Below are 21,997 nucleotides of genomic sequence, written 5' to 3' on the forward strand. Positions count from 1 at the left end.
CTTATTTTGTTTTTTTTTCAAAATTTAAAACGAATAATAATACATTTTAACTGGCGCGCGCTGATTATCGGCTGATGCATCAGCTGATATCCTCCCCTCTCTTGCGCCAGGAGCGTGACATGTCATGCGCGCGCGTTGCCTTTTTCTCTGTTGTCCCTCGTCAATAACGAGAAGTAATCGCAGCGGGCAGTGATTTTCGTCATCGTCGTCGTGCGTGACAGCGGACATGGCGACGTCGGAAGGTTTGCTTGTATAATACAAGCTTGAGATCAGTGACGTCGACTATCAATTTTCTCTTATCACCTGCCGCTGCAGTAGGTTGACACGACAATTAACGCAGCGAATGAAACGAGCCTGGTCGCGAAATTTTTCGCTCGAAAAACACGCCACAGCGATGTCGTGTCGAATCCCAAATTAACCTGCCTGCCTGTCTGTCCAATAAATTTTCAGTGGCAACGATGGACGTAGATGAAATCGTGTGCAGGATCTTCGGCACGAGTCTCGACGAGTCTCACGTCGCTAGCGCTAAAGTTAATGAAGATTATTCCGGACAATCGCGGTACGTATTTTTTGACTTCTGTATGAAGGAGAAAGTTAATTAATAGGTTTACCTGTTCAAAGTTGTTTATTTTTTGCAAGTATCTTGCATCTTATTTTTATTTTTTAATCTGCCAAGGTCAAGGTCTAAAGATCTAAATATATCTGTTTTATTTTTAAATGCTACAAATTTTATTACTATTTTATAATATTTCTTTTCTGTTACTCTACTGTTTTGCTCTAAATTATATAAATTAAATCTAAGAAAATGTAGTATGTGGAAATATAAAATATATATTTATGTTCACTTTTCTCTGATTACTTATTATTTAATTTCACTAATAACATCTTCCTTCCCTTCTACATTATTAATCTATTTTACTAATCAAAATATTTTGGTTTCAGATTAGTGCAGGATTTGACTCAGGTTAATGAGTACATTAGAAGATCTTTATTGAATTTATATATTGACACCCAAAATTCTGAAGATAACAGAGAGGGTCGTATTGGTCCTCATATTGTTAGATTTGATGTATCTATGCATCATGGTCTTTGTATTGTCTCCCCTGACAGATTAAGTGTCAATTCGCAGAGTAGTTTCAGCACGATGCGTGCTAATACTGGAGTATTCAAGGGGAAATGGATGTACGAAGTACAGCTAGGATCTAAAGGAGTGATGCAAGTCGGATGGGGAACTGCACAATGTAAATTTAATCAACAATATGGTGTTGGTAAGTTTAAGTATTGTTAGTCATTATTATTATTAGTCATATTTACAATTTTTCAAGAAAATGAATATTATTATTTTATATAATTTAAAATAACTCATTTAGCCTTAGCATGAATTGATTTATTTTAGTCGTTATAAATATTTTATCTTTTTTTATCAGGGGATACTCCAAATTCGTACGCTTATGACGGAAATCGTGTGAGGAAGTGGAATGTAACCACGCACAAGTACGGCGAATCCTGGTTGACGGGGGACATTATCGGCTGTGCGCTGGACATGGATGACGGAACGATAGATTTCTATAGGAATGGTAAAAATCTGGGCAGAGCGTTTGAGAATATATCGATGGGCACCGGAATCGCATACTTTCCTACCGTCAGCTTAGCCTTCACTGAAAACTTGACAGCCAATTTCGGCTCCATACCATTTAGATATCCTATAGAGGATTATGAACCTTTGCAAGCACCACCGACGACGCAAGTTCGCCAAGCTGTGCTTCTTTTTGAATGGCTCTCGCAAATAATCGAACTGTTTGAACATTCTAAAAATAAACTTGAGAAACAAAACGTTCTGTTGGAAGACAAGATTTTGAGCGCTCAAGGATTTCTCATGTGTCTAGCGAGATCCATTTTGAAGCACATTGGTCCGTTGCTTACCGTTCCGTACGTCACAGATGCGGTTTTCGTACCGTTCATGCGGACACTCTGCAATATGAGCATGGACGATGTTACGACGAAATCCGCATTCTCGAATAATCACAGCGCGCGACCGATTATTTGTCTGGATCTGCTGTGGACATTCCTGGAGGAGCACGAAATTAAGATGTGCCTGGAGAGCACAGTACTTCATTTACTGTCCGCTTTCCGACATGTTTCTTTGCTGCTTGAATATCCGGACCAGTGCAAGAGTCTGATGCTGCTGACAAGGATCTGTCAGCACACCGTTACGCGACAACATTTGCTGCAGCACGTGCTGTTTGATCGCGTGCGTTTTGCCAATTTTGTGCATGTGAAACCACTGGATGAAGGTGGACTCATGGACGTAGTGGAGAAAGTTTGGTGGGAGACGAATCCCTTGGATCCATCAATTGAGATGAACAAAACCAATTACTTATACTCCTGTGAGCGTATCAAAACTGCCATAGCCGGTATGATTACTTTTGAAACATTTAAGACATGTATATTTGCAAATTATAATTTTTTTTATTTATGTGATTGAATTTCTTTAATTTATTTTGGAGAGAAAGAGTTTTATTTATTATTAGAACTATTAATAGCCTAGCAATGATTAAAAATTAAATGATGGAATTTATATATATACATATTCATATGGATGCTATCAAAAAAAATTTTTAATATTCTTTGAAAAAATGAATATTTTGAAGCAATGTTTTTTAAGATTATTAATACGATCATATCATTTTTACAAACGCAATAATAATGTACTTTCTTTGCATAGAGGTAGAAGCATTACAAGTTGAGTTACTAGTCACCCTGCTAAATAATAGCGACGGAACAGCTAAAAGACCAGCGTCAAGAACTATATTTTTAAGGAAGTTCAAACGTTTCGTTCAGGAGAACTTGATATCCAGTCGTGTAAGTACATAATGTGCGTGTCACATATGATACGGAAGTACTCTCTTATCTACGAATCGTCCGTGTAATTATCAAGCATTCAGTCAGCAAACCTGCAGACGTTTTACCAATTCTACAGACACCCTTGCCGATCACATTATGTTGCTTTCACCGACTTCTGGTTGCATTCAGAATTTTATGGGACACTGAAATTGGAACAAGCCCAGTCTATATACCCTGCAGGTGATAAGGCATTACCACAAGAATTGTTAGACACATACTTGCAAAAGGACTCGACTTGCTCTCTACTTTAGTAACGTAGACACTTTCAATTCATTGTGTGTCTTATATACATAAAATTTCTATAACTAATATATTTATACATACTAGATACTATACTGAAACGCTTGAACGCTTGAACGCTTGCATTGCTACTTTTATTTTTCGCGCGTAACAATATATTTGGGATTAGAGATCTTCTTTTCTTTGTTTTCTCTTTCATATATATATATAAACATTTGCTTCCTCATATATACATTATTCTCAAGTATTATTGAGCGACGTTTGATTTACGTAATAGCAAATTCCTTATAAATTGGAATGGGCAGGGCGTTCTACGATGCATCGATCAATTACTCTGGAATCGACAGACTTGGCGGCGTAATAACCTACTTAAACAAGACATTCAAGAACGAATTGCTACGCCTCCTAGGTCCGGATCATGAGGTAATCCTTGCTATGGAACAACAGCAGCATCAGCAACAGAATGCTACGGCGACAACGAACGAGGCATCGAATAACGCGTATGCCGCCGCTGTGGTCGGTATGAGACCGCTAGTCGACTTGCCCGTAGCCATACCGGCGGCTGTTTTCCCGCGTTTAATTAGCATCACTCCGACAGCGGGTAATCAAGGTAGTTCAATGATACTGGAAAGATTCGGATTCTTCACACATACTAGAGAAGACAGAACTCCAATACGTCACGGTCCTGCAGATCCGGCGACGTCATTGATGGAACTATTAGATGGTATTATCTTGTTCTATCATGTAGCGGCGAAGAAGCAGCTGGCCAAAGTGGCCAGTCTGCGCGACAGTATGTCTGCGTATGTTAACGCGATCGCCGACATCAACGTGAGGCTCGAGTATGTTGAACGAGAAATGGCCACGCGGGCAAAAGATCTCGAAGCAGAAGCGATTCAAAGAGAATTGCTTCAAACGACGGATATATTCAACAAGAAACTGTCGGAGCAAGCGAGACACATGGCATGGATCAGGGCCGCCGTGTATTCGACGGAAAAGCAAGCGCAATTGGCCTGGTTGCTGAAAGTAGTTACATTGACCCTGCAGACTGCCAGCCAGCAGGGATGTATGTTCAGTTTCGTGCCTGATTTTTATCTGGAGACAATGTCTGATCTATGCGTCAGTCTGCGTACCCACATGCATCCTACCGCGCCAATCGAAAACATCCCGCATTATCGGGAGATGTTGTGTAACGCTGCCGAGTTGTTGTGCGATCACTTCCTCGATCCGCGCATAGTACATGCCAATTCCAAAGACGTACTAATACTCACGCTCGCGGGCTTCGTATCGAATCCATTGACGTTAGAGGCGTTGGAAACTGTACCACCTGAAAGCAGGATAAAAGTCGTCACGAATCTGCTCAAGCCTTATGAAAATAGAGCATGGGCGCAGTCCAACTGGGTTCTGGTCAGATTCTGGCAGGGCAACGGCTTCGCTTTCCGATACGACAAGAGTCCGCATCTTTCGAAGAAAGTTGGCCCGAAACTGTTGCAGCAAGAATCTATTTCTCAGCCAATAAGTATGTTATTTTCCTTTTTTTTTCTTTAATAAAGAATATTATTCGTATTTTTTTTTATTATAAAACTAAGATGTGACAAATTTATATCAATCTGCAAAATACCGAACAATACAAAGATACAAAGTCTTTTAAATTTTTGTAAAAATTAAGATTTTATTTTAATTTCGATTAGATGCGCAAATCAATTTCACGTGATAATATCTTCAAGATTCATTTCAGAACCATGTCCATCAGCGGTGTATCAAGCACATGTGAGAGATGTATTGTTGGGAAATTCTCAAGCGACCACGCAATTTTTGAACTCACTATTGAATCAGTTGAATTGGGCATTTTCCGAATTCATCGGCATGGTACAAGAGATTCACAATGTGTCATCGAGACCAGAGCGAGTATTTATCGAATCGAGACAATTAAAGATCTGCGCCACTTGTTTCGATTTGGCAATCTCGTTGCTTCGAGTATTGGAGATGATTTCTACAGTAGCTCCGGGTGTTTTTAGCGATCCCACGCAGTCTTCCAGCGAGATCTTACTGGCTAGATTGTGTCAAGTAAGTGAGTGATATTATCTAGTAAATGATTGTGTTCAAAATACTATGACTGTATCGTGATTTCAGTTACTCTGTCAAGTGTTGAACAGAATGAGTTCGCAGACGAGTTGTTTTCAGCACGTGGTGCTTTTGGAGATACCGGATCTAGAATCTGTAGATCATTTTCCTATATTAGCTGCCGTTATCGGTATTCTGCTGGCTCTTCTCGAAAAAGAAATGAACGATTTTGCAGGTAAGTACTAAAATTAGTAAAAAAAAAAACTTTTGAAGATACTTCATTTATATATATATAGAAAAGGTTTCAATAACTGTGTTTTCTCTTAATCAGCGAAACCGATGATTGAAGTGCCTAGAATTACGCGAAGCTTACTGACGGAGCCGAGCTTCCAAATCAGTTCTTTATATTTTGTTTTGGGTGATACAAAGTTGAAAAATACAAGGACGAAAAATGTAAAGCCATTCTCATTATTAAATTGTAAGTATTTTGAGTAATACTTTTTAGTGTAAATATGGTATTAATTGTAAATATACTCACATTTCTTCAACATTCATTTTATCTTAATATTTTTAATTAATCATATTTTGTTTTTTCTTCATAGATCAGGAAGATGTGACGGCAGAAGAAATTGACCGAGTAAGAAAAATGATAAAGTATCTTGATACCTGCCGCACGCTTTTACCCGATACCAAATTTATAAGCGACGACGATGACACTTGCACGATTTGCTACGCGTTTCCGATCGCCGCTACGTTTAAACCGTGTAATCATCAAACGTGTCGTACCTGCATAGATCGTCATCTACTCAATGCGAGAGAATGTTTCTTCTGTAAAGCAACCATAGATAAAGTAGAAGATCTAAGTGGGAACACGTTGCACGATTTTACAAGCGAATTTGCAATGTCGAGAGCGGCTTCTTGATGCAGTGATAAAGATCATCCCGCACAAGTTACATATATTGTATTAAAAAATCCTTTAATCCTCCAATAATATATATATTCGTCGCGTTGAGCATCGAAAGCATTCACAAAACTCGTATAATTTTCATAATAAGGAATTCTTCTGTAAAAATTAGGATAAAATGAATGGCACAGAGAGATTATATAAAGTATCAAGATTTCTTTATTCATATATATTCACAAGTATAATATATCTATTATATATTGAGCAAATTTTGTCAATGAAAGACATCAAAGGCATAAAAAAATATCGATTTTGTGCAAAGAAGTTGCGCACATGTTCCAATTCATAGATAAAACTTATTAATAAAAATTATATATAAATCAGTCTTTTTATTATCTATCTGAAAAAAGGTAAAAAAAAATTTTAAAAATGGCACAGTTACAAATCGGCTTTTCCAATTGTGTTTCCTATCAATATTTCAATTCCACATATTCAATCTGTAGACATGGTAGTAACATGGCACACAATTGAGACAGATCATCGTTAATGATAATAAATCTAATCTTCAATAGAGATTATGCAATCTGTAGTATGTATTTCGAGCAATAGTAAATGTAATATTCATACGCATAGACTCTCTTTGAACTGTCTAAAACCGGTGACTAATGGTGGCGAGTTAGACGGCGTTTTGTAGAGATCCTGAAGAGTCTCCAGAAATACGACGCCGCATACAAAGGCGCCGAGCGCAGTCAAGAAAATCGCGAAGACGATCAATAGGCGGTTTTTGTTCAAGTACATTTCCGGATCTCTAAGAAGTACATTTTGCAGGAGGCAGATACCTGGCAGCATAAAGATGAACATGGCGGACAATGCTCCCAATAAATTAATGATCGGCGAGATATCCGGCACGAGAATGGCGACGATCAATGATGAGACAAACCAGATCAACGTAACAATCACACGAACGCCAATTCGATCGAGATTAACATTAAAGATACCGAGAAGCGCGTCTCGTCCGCAGTACAGGACGATGGGATAAGTGGTAAAGTTCTTAACAGCGACCGCGATTATCGCCACAGTTATTACGACGCTCTTCTCAGTGTAGCCTTGTAAGATATCGCTCGGTACCTTGCCGCTGCCGAATGTAAGGTAGCCGAAATAACCAACGATGCTGTACGCACCAAAACAGATCAGCATACTAATCACGGCGCATAGTGTGAACTTGCCTAGATGACGGTCCTTCATGCAGGCGTAAGTTGGTATTGCGGTCATGTGGCTCTGTATTAAATATTTATATAAATATGCTAAGACTTGTAGACTATATCATTTTAAATGATAATTTTTAATGATATATCTCTTATATAGATAATATAAAAGTTTTGATAAGATTTGTTTTAAGATAATATATGAAAAAATTAACGAAGAACATTAACAAAAGAGAGAGAAGGAGAATATAAAATAACAATAAATTAAAAACTTAAATACCTGATAAGCAAAGCAAATGATGGGTATTATCTGTAAAATTTCGTATCCATTGTCTGGCCAAATTTTTATGGACGGTACAGTGTCAGTCTGTTGTGTGATGCTTTTATAAATTATTAAACATACAACATATATCATGGTTATGCACCCAATAGAGCTTGCGTAACTCAAAATATCCAATCTTTTAAAAAAACATAAAGGCAATATGAATATACTGCAGGACAAAGCTGTCACAAATGGTCTGGATAAGTACCTGTAATATTTTAAGTAATCTTTCTACAACTTGAAGAAATTTTATAGATATTATATCAGTTTCTTTTTCTTATTATGTGTGATAATTACCAAGTATGACAATAATCAAGACCATAATATGTAGCAAAGACTCTATCAAATTGATCGCCAACGATTATCAGAAATGTTAAACAGCAGCCAAAGCTGTAAATAGCCACACAAATTCCGCAAAAAATAAGAGATTTATATCCACATAATGCAGCAAATGTGTCTTGCATGGTAATACAGCCTGTACTATCGCTGCAACTAGCCAATATTATCAGTGCAGCTGTGATGAAGACAAGAAAACCAAATTGCGCTAGGACAGAAGTTCCTACTCCACCAGCCTTATCAAAGGCCTGTGGAAAATTCAATAAACCAGCGCCCAATGTAGTATTCACAATTAAAAAAATTGTTCCCAAGACACCAGCACCTGAGATAGGAAAATAACCTTGAAGAAATCTTCTTTATCTCGTTATTAGCTCTTCTACATCCCACCGTGATATTAACATTGTAGTTTAAATAATCCAACAAAAAACGGAGAGAGAACAATTTTAATTTATTTTACTTAGTGATCATATGCAATCACATTTAATATTAACAAGGACGAACCCCACATAGATTGAGATAATACTTTATAGCTATTATATATCGTCATATTACCTCTTCTAATTTCATTATTACGTGCAGCTGAAGGATTCGGTGCAGTCGACAAGAATAAATCATTGTTGCTCAGCCACTCGGAATCGCCCGTTAGATAATCCATATTGGAGTAGACACGATCACGAATTTTCGAATTATTTTCAGACTCTAGCGAGATTTCGGTTTTGTTTCTCGTGACGAACACTTCTTCCGATACGCAAAGTCCATATGTTTCACGGGGCAAAGGTCAACAATCGTAAAATAAAGAATTCAATGTTTAATCATAACATGTTTTCTCTTGAAATCTTCACATGCGTTAGACTAGGTTACATTCCGATATTCACCGTTCACTGATATGCATTACCAGTACCGAAAATCTATAGTTTACGTACGCAGTATAATCTACAAATATATGATACTTGCAGCTAATCTCCACTCATGTGGTGGCACTCGTGCGTCGTGCGTAACAGATATCAGCTGATCGACATCGACCTAACCTGACATCTGACAACCGCATGTGCGCGGATGGAGTGAAGTGGAGACAGAGAGAAGCCTGTGGAGATTAAATCCGAGTTTATGTCCTGATCACGCCTAGATCGGACGTGGCCAAAAAGACAAAGATCCGAGTTTACCGGCGATACTTTCCGTCAATTTCTTCGAGTATTCTCGACGGAAAAATATTCGTCATTGACGATATTTCGAAGAGAAAAAATAAACGCGCGACGCAAAACGCGTCTCATCCGGCTATGTTTCAACGTGTATTTACGTCAAACTTTCGTAATATATCGGTAAGTTGATTGCATGTATACATATGTATCATCTTTGTATAACTTCTAATTGTATAAAATCTTATCGCCTTAATTACTTTATTTCATTTTTTTTTGTTCTCATTATATATTTCATATTGACTATAAAAAAAATAATACAGTTGAATAAAACAGACCAAGTTATTAATAAATGCTGCATTTTTTGCATTCAATAAGAAATAATTCTAGATTTTGAACATAATACAAAAAAAAACAGATCAAAGAATAATATTTAATGTAATTAAATATTTATTAATAAATAATTACATATATTATTATTTATTATTTAAAAATTATTACTTATAGATATCTTATCTTTTATTTCAATTATATTTAATTATATTTTTATGTTCATTTTCTTTGTTATCAAAATATTAATATATAATTAAATAAAATATTAATATATAATTACTTTATTATAAATTTTATTCATAAAAAATGTAAGAAAGTCCTTAGCTAAAAGATAATACATGAAGACAATTTTTCAAAGTTTCATGAAATTAACAAATCCTTTGCTCAAATCCAATTCTCCTTATCCTTCTTGAGCAATGTTTTGCATGCTATAGATAAGCGATGAGACTTGGGAAGACCGCAATAAGAAACATGAATAAAACCAAACTGTTGCAGTTACTATCTCGGCTATGGAACGGACCTAATGGCGTACTTGCAGGTAAACAGGCTGAGCAAAAAATGATATCCATCCTGAGAAACAGATTTCCTCAAGCCCAGCTGATTGAAGTTACCGATGTATCAGGTATTATTTATCTTAGTGTAATATTTTTTAAACACAATTTTTATTGTGAAGGAGAGAGATATAACAATAAGAAATTCACTTTGACTAGTATAATTACAATTGTATTCTAGGAGGATGCGGTGCTATGTTTGACATAAATGTGGTTGCTCCAGAATTCAAAGGACTCAATACCGTGAAACAGCATCGAATTATTAATGAGGTAAAGTTTGATGGTTCTTTCCAAGAGAAAATTATAATAACATCAATGGAAATACAATGTTATAAATTACTTTGTTTAATGAATGCTTACAGGTACTAAAAGAAGAAATTAAAGATATGCATGGTCTTCGAATACGTACGAGTATTCCGCAATCGTAAATTTTGCTATAGATTGTGTTGTTATGTTTCACAAGAACAATATTTAATACCAATTTTTAGCTCGAACCTGTACAAAACCTAAAGATCTATATTATGTACATTTTTAGGATGTAAATTTTAAGAAAGTGCTACAAGAAAGAAATAATAGATATCTTTGGATTCTCTTATTTATTTATTTATTTTTTTTATTAAAGGATCGTGATTTATTTATCAAAATTAGACGATTTAATCATGCGAGAAACATTATTAAAAAGATAATTTAAATAGATAATGAGAAATGATAAGTTACCTATTCTTATTGTTAAAAATTTGTAAAATTTGTATACTATAATATTTATTATATAATATTTTTATTATTAACTGTTACATAATTATTCCTTTTATAAAATTGATATGAAATGATTTAATTGACTGCTAATCGCGATTGCCTTGTTATTTGAACGTGATTGGTCGTTTTAAAAGTAAATAAATCACAAGGATAAACATTTAATAAAATTGTAATCTATTAAAAAAAAAAAAAAAAATAAATTTTTTTAAAGAAAAATTATCACGTACGGTAATCTGATATGTATTTCTTATATATATTGCATATATATAAAATACAAAGAAAGATAAAATTGCACAATTGAGAAAAATGCATCGCAAATGTGATTATTGTGAATATCTAAACAAAAATTTGTGTCAGTTACGAGTTAAGATAATTAATATAAGATAATTAAAATGTAAAAGGGAAGTTGCCATTTTGGTTAATTAATTTTTATTTATTTATATATATTTTAATAACATCGTAAATAGATTGTAGATCCAAATTCCGGCTGTAAAATGGATGTGGAGGCATCAGTGTATGTGGTGCGCTGTGCGCATATAGGCGCACGACTTCCGGATTCGGCTCAGTGATATCGAAGTAGTTGCTTTCCATTTACATCAAAACTCAGGTAATTATCACTTATGATATCATAACTCAGTTGAATGCACTTTCCTTTTAATGCTGAGAAACTGAGTTTTCTGCACACGATCGAGACCGTGTACTGTAGTGAGTCTATGGATTCCATAGACATACCAAAGTAAGGTTATGAACCTGCAATATCACTTGCGCGTTCCTTTTACGCATTGAACAATGGATATTTTATTTGAGTGTAAAATACTCACATAATTGAGTGACTCAGTATCACTTGAGTGCAAATGAAAAACAACTATTATTTTATACGATGATAGAATCAGACAGAATAAAATAGAACATATAGGAAGACTAGAGATCTGTTTTTTACAGCTGAATTTACGGCTGCACTAGTTCAGAGCTTATCTTTCTTTTTCTATGGAGAGAAAAAAAGATTTGTTCTTTATAGCTGAACTGGTTAAACTAGTTTAGAGCTTCCTCATTTAAATGTGGAGAGAAAAAGATAACTCTGAACTAGTGCAACAAGTTTAGTTATAAATAGGCTATAAAGAACAGACCTTAATATTGCTGCGCAATTTGTGCAGCAATCATATCACAGTTATTGCAGCAACCAAAGGAAGAATAGGCAGAAGAATTGTAAACAAGTATCAAGAATGAATACCTTGAAATTTTGTAGATATTTCGATAGATCGTTGATCAATTCTCAAAACTCATTCTTCACATCTAATAGGTATATCTAATTTTATTTTATTATTACGTAATTGTGTTATCAATCGTACACACCTTCGTAGCGAATCAATAACTTTATATGAGGTAGAATCTATTCCAACTATCTTTGACTCGTTATAGTTTTTAAAGTATTAGTTATTTCAAAAAAAGGTTACAGACTTTTTTTTAGTAAAACACGAACTTCAAGGTCCAATAATTAAATTTGTAAAAAAATAATATTTTGAATTGGAAAAAGGGATCTACAGGGAACAATGTGTGCCAAAATGCACTTTTTTTTGTTTATTTTAACGCTATTGATTGTTTGAATTTCTAGTTGGTAGGAGACTATTCAAAATTTTGCATTAGAAAAAGTCTGGAGTAGAATATACCTTGTGTGCACGATGGATTAATAAATCTTGTTTTTTTTTTGTTTTTTTTTTCCTTGTTATATAACTCTTTGAAAAAAGTACTTGTTTAAAGTCCATAGAAGATTAATATTTGTCTTGTTTTACAGATTATTTGAAGGTAGCAAGATTTATAGAATAGACAGAGCAATGTCGACAGTAGATCCTAAAGATATTAAACATCATTCTAATTTTAAAAATAGTTGGTGGGATGAAAACGGTCCACTAAAGCTTCTCCATTCATTCAATCCACTCAGAGTGCAGTTTGTAAGAGATGGTTTGGCGAATGCTGGAATCAAATTATGTAATCCAGCTCTTCCGTTGGAAGGAGTCAAAATTGCAGATATTGGCTGTGGTGGAGGTATATTGACTGAAAATTTAGCCAGAATAGGAGCACATGTAACTGGACTAGATGCATCGGCAGAATTGATAAATCTTGCTAAAGAGCATATAAAATTGGATCCCACTATATTGGAAAGAGTAAATTACATTCATACAAGTATAGAAGAGTTTTCCCCCAAAAATGAGAGATTGTATGATGTTGTTGTAGCTTCTGAGATTATAGAACATGTAGAAAATCCGGAAATATTTTTAAAGGTAAACTTTATGATAAAAACAACAATTATTGCAAATAAATATGAACAAGTCATTTTAATAAAAATTCTCTACAGGAATGTGTGAGAATTCTGAAACCTGGTGGATCAATTTTTGTAACGACGATAAATAAAACTGTAACATCATGGCTCGGTGCTATTGTAATAGCAGAATATATCTTCAATTGGATACCACGTAATACTCACGAATGGAATAAATTTATTGTTCCACATGAAGTACAATATATGTTGGATAAATGTAAGTTTTATGTTATCTGTATGTGAAAAAAAGAAATGATCAAAAAATATTATAAATTGTGTTATCATGTTCAATTATAACATGTATAATTATAACAAGTTCATAATAATTGTTCATACAAATATTACATTTTATAAGAACTTTTCATTATTTTGTTATTATGTTTAATAGGTGGCTGCAAAACTAAATTAATTCATGGAATAAAAGTTAATCCACTAACAAATCAATGGTCTTGGTCATCATTTACAGCTATTAATTATGGACTTCATGCAGTAAAACAAAGAGAAACTATATGATACAATTTTTCTCTATATAATATCTTCTCTATATAATCTATATAAATCCTTAGTAATTTTTTTAATCAAATGCAAGAGTGATATATTTTTATATATTGTTTATATATTATATTGTAACATATATACAATCTTAATTGATGTATCATATGTTTCATTATTGTTATATTGTTGTATATTATTAAAATAGAAATGTAAGAAAAACTTTGGAGAAAATAATATTTAAATAAAATGATGAAGGATTAATATATAAAATCGATATCTAAAATATATGAAAGTCATATACTTAAGTCATATAATTTTTATTTTAACAGATTTATTTGTATATTCAGACAATATATACTTTATAATAATATATTATAAGCTAATATATCAAATTATGGGAAAATATTGCATACATCTTCACTTTTAATTTAAAAAAATATCACATTTGCATATAACAATGTACTGCATGGATAAGTAAAAATTGCAAGACAATAAGCATCAAACGCTATTTAAAAGAAAAATAGATTTTTATTTAATTATTCACGAGATAGTAAATTAGATCTAATGTATAATAGATAACTTTAAGAAAAAGCAAACGACGATTTATTTTGCTGGGGCGAATCCCACTCGATCATTATCCAAATCGAATTCAGTGTAGTAACGGCCGATAAATACATCGCCCAAGATCCATTGCAGCCCACGCGATTCGAGATCAAAACTCATGAAGCCACTCATACAGATCGTAGTGCCGAACTGTTTGATCTGCAGGAAATTAAAATTAAAAAAAAAAACGGTTTGAGGTTTTCTATTTTTAAATAATTCAAATTGAATTACAATTTATGATGACTCACCTGAAGAACATAATCTTCACCAGAGAGGCTGAATGTCTTACCACCCAGAACAAAATCGATTTGAGGCAAATGTGGAATCTGATTGCAATCCACCTTTGACACAAAAAATATTAAATCAATTAGTAAATAAAAACAATATTTATTTTTATTTCAATATATAATATTTCATAATTTTTTTTTAAATAGAAATCTGCCATAGTGAAAAGTATGATTGTTTACTTACTATTCCCTCTCCTTTAATAGTAGTAGCTCCAATTAACTTATTAATAACTGCAATATCTTCTGTTGGTCCAGCTATCAGGGAGGTACCTGTATCAGCGATAGCTTGACAACCATTTGGACACAGGGTCTGATTACTTACATTGATCCTATAATGCGATAATATTAACAATTGGCACATAGTTAATATAATTTACAAAATAATGTACCTATCCAGTGTAAACTGCCAATATCCTTTGCGAGTAACAGGAACATATGTGAGCTCGCCATCGTAATGAGCAGGATCAGAACCACCCAATATCAATTCCCCACCTGCCTTGGCTGAAGGATCTCTGCATACATTATATATTTTTTTAATGTATTTTTTTTTTCAAAAACTTTTAAACATGCACAATGCATATTGTGAGAAGCTACTTGCCGATTTAGATAAAAGCCGAAAACGGCTTGTGGTACCAATTTTTGTTTGACCATGTTATAGAAGACAGGTGTTACTCCATCAACAGATATCGTAGAGTAACCCATGCCCAAGATACCATCAAACTTTGCAGCGACAAACGCTAAACCTGGCTCACTGATCGCTTCCGCAAATGTTTGCTGCTGAACATTGAGACCACTAACCTACAAAGAAATTGATATTAATGATAAAATATTGCGCGTTTTGTTCCGAGAGTAACAACGTGAATGTTTAGGAAATGTTTATAATTAAAGCTATGATTAAAATTATTATTAAAATTATGAATGTTTGTATTATTTTTATTTATCAATGACTTACATTCACTACATCAGTAGATAAATACCCAGATAGACTGCCAGAACCATATTGAATAGCAAATTCAGTACCATTTGCTATGTATGTGCTGGATTTTTTACTATTATATTTATTATGTAATACTGTAAATAATAGTAAAAATAAAATCCAGTTAGTAATATCAAGAACATAGTAAAAATAGATCTCTTTATTAAATATGTAATTATTAGTTGTTTGAATCATTTATATATAGATGTATTTGTGGCTTTAACAGCTTGTGAATTATCTTTAGATGTCAAAGGTCGTTAACATCTTGAGAATAAATATGATAAATTATAAGTATGATAAATATATCTGTAAATTATAAACCTTGCTACTGTAATATTTATTCTACCAATGATTTTAATTCTTACAATTGTATTTACCCAGCTTTTTTAAAATGATTTTTTATATAAATATATATATTAAGATACTTACAGCATGCAATGTTAGTAAGATGGCATTTTTTGGATGGTACCCAAAGATTTGAGGAACCAGTATCAAAAATTACTTTAAACTCCTGCGGTGGAGTTCCAATGCTAATAACACCATAATACTGAGCATCCATATAATTGGATAAAGGTTCTGGTACAGCATTAACTCCAGTCAAACGAACTTGTTGCAGATCAGTATCAACTTCTTTCAAAATTTTTCTAATAGAATCCGTCTTATGCAATTTAATCCTTAAAGTAATATAAAGAACATTTTGTTATACGTATATATATATATATATATATATATATATATATATATATATATATAATATAAATATATATAAGACAAATATGTATATATATTCGTCTAATATATTTATATCTTTACTAACACAAACAGCAGACACTGCAAAAAAATATGAGTCATGAAGAAGCAACAGAAGTTCATCCTTTGTCTAAAAAAATAACATTATCTTATGTATTTACAATAAAAATACAAAAGATAATGTGCATATATAAGCATAATTAATTATATTATAAATTATATTATATTATAATTATATTATATTTAATTATATTATAAATTTTAATTAACTATTGATGAGATCTGTCTAACATAATTTATATTACATATATATCTGAAATAAATGAAATATATGAAATTTAATTTATAAAAAGTTTTATATGACATAATTTTATAATTTATCAAACCCTGATTTTTAATTAAAGATAAAACATTGCATGCAATGGTGTACAGGGAGATAACTCGAAATAAGGCGACTGTATTTACTGCTAAAAATAGATTATGAATATAGAGAGTGTCAAGTAAACAAATAATGAAGAGCAATTCACTGATATCTATAGTTACGCATCAGAAAATAGTTCTTTTTTTTACAATTAGATGTTTGATCGTGAATATCATGATTTTGCTAATTTCATTTTTACAGACGCGATGACATAAGAAAAAGCGCAAGCTTCGCGAATTCACAGAATATCTCTTATTCATGAACATTTTCTCTTTTTACTAATGAAATACTAATGAAATAAATTATAAAGAGATTTTGTTCACGATCAAAATTATTTAAACATTATTAGTTGTATTTTCGCAGATTTTGTTTCGATTCTAGGAAAACCGTGAGTCACTGAAGGAAACTGATCTCAGTATTTATCAGCTGATATATGATACAAAACAATAATGTGATATGTGTATGCTCACCTCTGAATGTCCGCGTCAATTAGCACAAAGAGCGCCGCGGCCGCTACGAAAAGTCGAAACATGTTCCTGAATTTTCCTACAAATCGCGAACTTTTGAACGTTTAATTTCTTTCCGTATCTCGCTTGTATCGGACAGAAATAATGCGCAAATGACCACTGTCCTCTCGTCACAGGGCACAGCTGTTTATCGACATGCGGCGGCACTATATATATGATCATGCGCGCCTGCGCCGACACTTAATATGACAGACAATGAGCGTTCGAAAATTCCGATAGAGACCTCTATCGGAGTCTCTATCAATACCAAAAATATCCAACTCTGTATGCGCGCGCATTTTCTTAAAATTAGCACAATTTAAATAAATCATTAAATGATTAATGAGGAAAAAACGATTAACGCTTTGAAAGAATACTTTGTCTACGTTGATTAGACAACCATGCAACAATGGACTTTGCAAATGATATTTTACTTGCAAAAAAACATCGTAATTGGCAACAAATCCTATTAATATTAGTTGCTTTCATAACAAAGTCTCGCGTTTTTTAATGCACAAATTATGCAAAAATATATGTTGGTGATATGCAAACTTTTGTGTGTCGATAAGAAAAGATTGAAGTTTTTTTCTTATCGAAACCTGTGGATGAATTTTAATAAAACTAATAAGGAAGTATACACACTGTGATGTAATATTCTTTTTTTTTTAATTTAATGGATTCAGAATACAGTTGACCTCATTTTGAAAAATTTTTCTTATTTTACGTTTCCTGTTTTATTTATGTAAGCAAAAAGCAGTCCATTATTTTCTTTTTTTATTTTCATAAATATCTTACTTTATTTATCATTAAAATATTATATGCTTGGTTCCTACTCGGTTTTAAATTAGATGTTTGAAAATAAATCAATATTTCAAAAGTTACAATTGCAAAAAAAGATTAAAATTTATATTGTATTAATAAAAATATAAGAGCGTCAATTAAAAAAATTGTTTTATTTTGTTTCTATAAAATTTATTGTAAGGAAAAGAAAATCTTAACGTATATTATTTATTTTATATTTTATAATGCAATTATTTATTAGTAGGTTTTTTAATAAATTTATAAAAAAAATATTCACTGATAAATATAGAGCTGAAAAATTTATTTGATCAATCATTACTTTGGAATCGACAGATTTAGCAACATAATAAACCCACTTCAATATGACATTCAAGAACAAATTGATACATTTCCTAAGTCTGAAATAATCTTTGTTATTAAACAATAACAGAGTTGTGTGATGCCAATGACGCACGATGAGGCATCGAATATTGTATTATATATTATCATTGTTACTGACATGACGATTGTAAATATAAATTTTGTTATGGAGACAACTGTGCTATTATATTGATTTCATAAGACTCCTTAATAGTGATTTTTACTTATATGTACATATATACATTATATGTATATATATTATCATCGTGTAAAACATAAATCTTTTAGAAAGAATTACAAAAAAAAATTGTATAAAACAAATAATAGATATGAGTTATCAGTTACATAATTATTGTTAGATAAATTTGAGAGAAAAAATAAAATATATATATCAAAAGAAAATAATATACATTTAAACATAAAAATAAGAAGAGTTAATATATGAAATTATATATAGGGGAGTATATAAAAAAGAATTTCTTTTTTAACAGATTTATTTATATTTAAATAAAATACATCTCACACGATATTATATACTGATGAAAAACATATCTCAGATTACTAAAGGATATCGCATCTTTGTTTTAATTTTCGAAAATATTACATATATCTGCGTCTATAACAATGAATTACATAGATAATATTAAAAATAAAATTTAAGGAGACATCAGTAAGCGTGAAATGTGATTAAAAAAGATATTTTAATCGGGCAGTTATTTGAGCATGGTTATCACTTACATTTAATGTTTTTTAATGATAACTTCCTAAGAAGATAATCATTTATTTTGCACGAGCAAATCCCACTCGAGTATGTTCCAGATCAAACACTGTGTAATATCGGCGAAGAAATACATCGCCCAGAATCCATAGTGATGAATTATATCCTGAGAAACCGCTCAAACATATCGTGTTGCCGTTTTCATCTTTTTCCTGCGAAGAATTACAGTACACAAAATGTGAGCTTTTTAATTTTAAATAATTTAAACATTTAAAGCAAGAATAACGAATCACATGATACTTACCTTAAGGATGTATTCCTTACCGGTAAGAGGGAATCTCGTATTTTGCATAATAAAACGAATTACGGGCAAATTTTTAATATTATTGCAATTCACCTTTAAAATAAGATAATATCAAATTAGCAATAATATAACATATATTTTTATATTTTAGTAACATTTTATAATTTTTCTAGAAGATTATGCCATTATAAAAGGTATAATTGTCTACTTACTATTGCATTTCCATTACTATCAAGTGTAACTCCAATATGTTTGTTAATAATGTCGATTTCCGATTTTGGTCCAACTATTAGTGCGGTACCTGTACCAACGAGAGCTTGACAGCTACGTCCGCATATTGTTTCACCTGGTTTGCTTTCAGTCTTAAGTATTCTGATCCTACAGTGCGATAATGTTAGCTGTTTGTTGGTACGTAATTAAAAAAAAAGACGTACCTTTCCATACGAACTTGCCAGTAGCCTGCACGACTAATATTAATATATGTGAAATCGCCGTCGTAATGAGCGGAATCTGTACCACCTAATATCAATTCACCACCTATTTTGGCTGAAGGATTTCTGCATAAATCGTTTTTTTTTTTTAATATTTTAGTATATATGTATATGTTTTTTATTTAAACATTTTTTTGAAAGACATGCGCTGTATTTGAAAAGAAAATACAAACGGATTCAAATAAAAGCTGAAAACAGGTTGTGACACGAGCTTTTGTTGAAGTATATTGTAAAAAACTGGCGTCACTCCATCGACGGATGTGTTTTTAAAGCCCAGACCCAAGATACCGTCATACTTCGCAACAACAAATGTCACGCCTACCTCGTCAATCGCTTGCGCAAATGTTTGCTGTTTAACAGCGAGACCGGCAACCTATAATAAATTGGTATTAGAATAATAAAATGTCATCGCGTATGAGAATAACAATGTAATTGTTTAAGAAATATTTTAACTACGATTATAGTTATAATTGAATTAGTTTGTTTGTTTAATAATGACTCACATTTACTACATCAACCGATAAGAATCCAAACACACTGCCACCAGTGAGATACTGAATAGAAAATAGAGTACCATTCGCTTTGAATGTTTCAGATTTTGTATTATCATATTTATTATGTAATGCTGTAAAGAATAGTAAATAATATTACAAGATAATAATATTAAAAAGATTTTAAAAATAGACTTTTATATTAATCTAAATAAATTGCAATACTTGTTTGAAATATCAGATATATGTAAATGGATATGTATGAATAAGGCTTTAATTATTAAGTTATTTTTGAATAACTTAAAACTTATTTTTATCTTGACAAAGTGAGTGTAATAATCCAGACAGCACAAAGGAGCAAAAAAAAAAAGATATCTTAAAAATATCTAAAGAATAAAACTTTTTTTAGAAAATAATTAAATAAAGTTTATCCCAGCATTGTTTGCTAAATATGTATCTCTGATAATAAATAATCTCTGATAATAATATATAAATAATAATACATATATTATTTATTGCGCGATGATAAGTGATATATTTATCTAAAAAACGATGTTGATTATAAACTTAATAATTTTTCTTTTATTAAAAAAAATAATAATAGTAATTCAGGTTTTTGCGACTTATTACTCATGAATAAATATCGCTAGCATACTTAGTGGATCTAAATCAATTATCATACCATGTATATACTAACTATAAATTACTTACAGCAAGCAACGTTGGTTTCGCTGCACTTAGTGGATGGTACCCAAAGATTTGAGGAACCAGTGTCAAATAATACTGTAAAGTTTTGCGGTGGAGTTCCGATACTGATTCTACCATAGTACTCCTGGTTTTGATAATTGGTCAAATCTACCGTTGAAATTGAGCATGTATTATTTTTGCATCCGCATCCACATCCGCACCCGCATCCACATCCACATCCACATCCGCATCCGCATCCGCATCCACACCCGCCTCCGCATCCATATGTCGAATCCAAATGTTTCGAGTCAATATCCATTTTTCTCAAAGTTTTTTCAGTAGAATCCATTTTGTATAATGGAATTCTTGAAATAACATAAAAAATATTTTGTTATACAACAAACATTTTTTAAGAAAAATATATTATGAAGAAGCTACAAGTACAACCGTCGCAAAAATGAATCTTACATATATACAATATAATTATAGCATAATCACATCAGAAATTTGTGATATTTATAATCAATGATCTTTATATATAAATCAATGATATTTTTAGATTATATGATTTACAGATTATACATATATGTATATGTATATCTAAAATATTTGTATGTATGTATATCTAAAAAATATATTCAATTTACAACAAAAAAATTATAAATATATAGTGATTATAATTTAGCAAATTTTAATTTATAGTTAAACAATGTATGCAATTTTACAGTCACGACAGTAATTAAATTAATTTTTATAATTTCCAAATTTATTACACCGATATAATAATACAATACAATACAATATATGCTAACCTTTGGATCTGCGCGTCGATCAGCGCAAGAAGTGCTGTGATCATCAGAAGAAGACGAAACATGTTTCCGAAATTTTCAGCGACTGAGGCTTCAAAATGCGAAATTTTAAACCTAAATTTTTTTTATGTCTTGCAATCACAAAAAATGCACAAGAAATAAAATACGTATAGTATAATTGTTTCTAGCACCTTGCTAACACTGGTATATATTGTTGCACAAACTTATCCTTA

General features: G+C 32.0%; 6 protein-coding genes and 1 long non-coding RNA gene across 13 annotated transcripts; 3 read left to right on the forward strand and 4 right to left on the reverse strand.

The window, feature by feature from the left end:
* Window positions 1–131: 131 nt before the first annotated feature.
* On the forward strand, window positions 132–6,489 carry LOC126850896 (E3 ubiquitin-protein ligase RNF123). Of its 2 annotated transcripts, none has more exons than XM_050594353.1 (10): window positions 132–559; window positions 943–1,268; window positions 1,428–2,414; window positions 2,726–2,862; window positions 2,939–3,084; window positions 3,450–4,660; window positions 4,880–5,208; window positions 5,275–5,440; window positions 5,537–5,683; window positions 5,808–6,489. In XM_050594353.1, exons 1-10 carry the CDS (start codon window positions 459–461, stop codon window positions 6,125–6,127), a joined length of 3,870 nt encoding a protein of 1,289 aa, XP_050450310.1. In that variant the 5' UTR covers window positions 132–458; the 3' UTR covers window positions 6,128–6,489. The 2 variants fall into 2 exon arrangements, with proteins under 2 accessions (XP_050450310.1, XP_050450311.1); XM_050594354.1 differs by having other exon boundaries at window positions 2,981–3,084.
* A 153-nt stretch (window positions 6,490–6,642) lies between these two features.
* Window positions 6,643–8,660, reverse strand: LOC126850917 (putative sodium-coupled neutral amino acid transporter 7). Its single transcript, XM_050594392.1, has 4 exons — window positions 8,525–8,660; window positions 7,934–8,294; window positions 7,595–7,844; window positions 6,643–7,387 (listed from the first exon to the last, which is right to left on the reverse strand). The coding sequence occupies exons 1-4, from the start codon at window positions 8,625–8,627 to the stop codon at window positions 6,731–6,733; spliced, it is 1,371 nt and encodes a 456-aa protein (XP_050450349.1). The 5' UTR covers window positions 8,628–8,660; the 3' UTR covers window positions 6,643–6,730.
* A 346-nt stretch (window positions 8,661–9,006) lies between these two features.
* LOC126850942 (bolA-like protein 3) lies at window positions 9,007–10,571 on the forward strand. 2 transcript variants are annotated; one of them, XM_050594433.1, is made up of 4 exons: window positions 9,007–9,291; window positions 9,937–10,063; window positions 10,174–10,262; window positions 10,355–10,571. In XM_050594433.1, exons 1-4 carry the CDS (start codon window positions 9,250–9,252, stop codon window positions 10,418–10,420), a joined length of 324 nt encoding a protein of 107 aa, XP_050450390.1. In that variant the 5' UTR covers window positions 9,007–9,249; the 3' UTR covers window positions 10,421–10,571. The 2 variants fall into 2 exon arrangements, with proteins under 2 accessions (XP_050450390.1, XP_050450389.1); XM_050594432.1 differs by having other exon boundaries at window positions 9,178–9,291; window positions 9,876–10,063.
* Window positions 10,572–10,599: 28 nt separating this feature from the next.
* LOC126850946 (uncharacterized) lies at window positions 10,600–11,909 on the reverse strand. The gene is made up of 2 exons (XR_007687612.1): window positions 11,570–11,909; window positions 10,600–11,498 (listed from the first exon to the last, which is right to left on the reverse strand). It is a non-coding gene; the product is annotated as an uncharacterized LOC126850946 (long non-coding RNA).
* Window positions 11,133–13,924, forward strand: LOC126850926 (ubiquinone biosynthesis O-methyltransferase, mitochondrial). Of its 5 annotated transcripts, none has more exons than XM_050594407.1 (5): window positions 11,133–11,484; window positions 11,926–12,048; window positions 12,541–13,027; window positions 13,102–13,282; window positions 13,454–13,924. In XM_050594407.1, exons 1-5 carry the CDS (start codon window positions 11,390–11,392, stop codon window positions 13,576–13,578), a joined length of 1,011 nt encoding a protein of 336 aa, XP_050450364.1. In that variant the 5' UTR covers window positions 11,133–11,389; the 3' UTR covers window positions 13,579–13,924. The 5 variants fall into 5 exon arrangements, with proteins under 5 accessions (XP_050450364.1, XP_050450368.1, XP_050450366.1 ...); XM_050594411.1 differs by having other exon boundaries at window positions 11,140–11,484; window positions 11,903–12,048; XM_050594409.1 differs by having other exon boundaries at window positions 11,140–11,355; window positions 11,903–12,048.
* A 144-nt stretch (window positions 13,925–14,068) lies between these two features.
* Window positions 14,069–17,278, reverse strand: LOC126850924 (lysosomal aspartic protease-like). Its single transcript, XM_050594404.1, has 8 exons — window positions 17,068–17,278; window positions 15,856–16,100; window positions 15,403–15,521; window positions 15,049–15,248; window positions 14,840–14,962; window positions 14,635–14,779; window positions 14,412–14,504; window positions 14,069–14,322 (listed from the first exon to the last, which is right to left on the reverse strand). The coding sequence occupies exons 1-8, from the start codon at window positions 17,127–17,129 to the stop codon at window positions 14,164–14,166; spliced, it is 1,146 nt and encodes a 381-aa protein (XP_050450361.1). The 5' UTR covers window positions 17,130–17,278; the 3' UTR covers window positions 14,069–14,163.
* Window positions 17,279–18,740: 1,462 nt separating this feature from the next.
* Window positions 18,741–21,968, reverse strand: LOC126850922 (lysosomal aspartic protease-like). Its single transcript, XM_050594402.1, has 9 exons — window positions 21,768–21,968; window positions 20,980–21,320; window positions 20,281–20,402; window positions 19,951–20,150; window positions 19,721–19,843; window positions 19,499–19,664; window positions 19,287–19,379; window positions 19,003–19,194; window positions 18,741–18,880 (listed from the first exon to the last, which is right to left on the reverse strand). Exons 1-8 carry the CDS (start codon window positions 21,827–21,829, stop codon window positions 19,045–19,047), a joined length of 1,257 nt encoding a protein of 418 aa, XP_050450359.1. The 5' UTR covers window positions 21,830–21,968; the 3' UTR covers window positions 18,741–18,880; window positions 19,003–19,044.
* Window positions 21,969–21,997: the final 29 nt, after the last annotated feature.

The sequence above is a fragment of the Cataglyphis hispanica genome, chromosome 7, assembly GCF_021464435.1.
Source record: "Cataglyphis hispanica isolate Lineage 1 chromosome 7, ULB_Chis1_1.0, whole genome shotgun sequence".
Classification (NCBI taxonomy): Eukaryota; Metazoa; Arthropoda; class Insecta; order Hymenoptera; family Formicidae; genus Cataglyphis; species Cataglyphis hispanica.

Coding starts and splice junctions, on each gene's coding strand:
- LOC126850896 (XM_050594353.1), top strand. CDS start 459: ATGGACGTAGATGAAATCGTGTGCAGGATCTTCGGCACGAGTCTCGAC. Junction 1,269..1,427: donor TAATCAACAATATGGTGTTG/GTAAGTTTAAGT, acceptor TTTTTTTATCAG/GGGATACTCCAAATTCGTAC. Junction 3,085..3,449: donor CCAGTCTATATACCCTGCAG/GTGATAAGGCAT, acceptor TGGAATGGGCAG/GGCGTTCTACGATGCATCGA.
- LOC126850917 (XM_050594392.1), bottom strand. CDS start 8,627: ATGGATTATCTAACGGGCGATTCCGAGTGGCTGAGCAACAATGATTTA. Junction 7,845..7,933: donor CTTGATTATTGTCATACTTG/GTAATTATCACA, acceptor AAAATATTACAG/GTACTTATCCAGACCATTTG. Junction 7,388..7,594: donor TCATTTGCTTTGCTTATCAG/GTATTTAAGTTT, acceptor TATTTAATACAG/AGCCACATGACCGCAATACC.
- LOC126850942 (XM_050594432.1), top strand. CDS start 9,883: ATGAGACTTGGGAAGACCGCAATAAGAAACATGAATAAAACCAAACTG. Junction 10,064..10,173: donor TGAAGTTACCGATGTATCAG/GTATTATTTATC, acceptor ATTGTATTCTAG/GAGGATGCGGTGCTATGTTT. Junction 10,263..10,354: donor AGCATCGAATTATTAATGAG/GTAAAGTTTGAT, acceptor GAATGCTTACAG/GTACTAAAAGAAGAAATTAA.
- LOC126850926 (XM_050594407.1), top strand. CDS start 11,390: ATGCACTTTCCTTTTAATGCTGAGAAACTGAGTTTTCTGCACACGATC. Junction 13,028..13,101: donor ATCCGGAAATATTTTTAAAG/GTAAACTTTATG, acceptor AATTCTCTACAG/GAATGTGTGAGAATTCTGAA. Junction 13,283..13,453: donor ACAATATATGTTGGATAAAT/GTAAGTTTTATG, acceptor TATGTTTAATAG/GTGGCTGCAAAACTAAATTA.
- LOC126850924 (XM_050594404.1), bottom strand. CDS start 17,129: ATGTTTCGACTTTTCGTAGCGGCCGCGGCGCTCTTTGTGCTAATTGAC. Junction 14,505..14,634: donor CTATTAAAGGAGAGGGAATA/GTAAGTAAACAA, acceptor TTTGTGTCAAAG/GTGGATTGCAATCAGATTCC. Junction 14,323..14,411: donor GTGAAGATTATGTTCTTCAG/GTGAGTCATCAT, acceptor AATTTCCTGCAG/ATCAAACAGTTCGGCACTAC.
- LOC126850922 (XM_050594402.1), bottom strand. CDS start 21,829: ATGTTTCGTCTTCTTCTGATGATCACAGCACTTCTTGCGCTGATCGAC. Junction 19,844..19,950: donor TTCAGCTTTTATTTGAATCC/GTTTGTATTTTC, acceptor CGATTTATGCAG/AAATCCTTCAGCCAAAATAG. Junction 19,665..19,720: donor TGGCAAGTTCGTATGGAAAG/GTACGTCTTTTT, acceptor ATCGCACTGTAG/GATCAGAATACTTAAGACTG.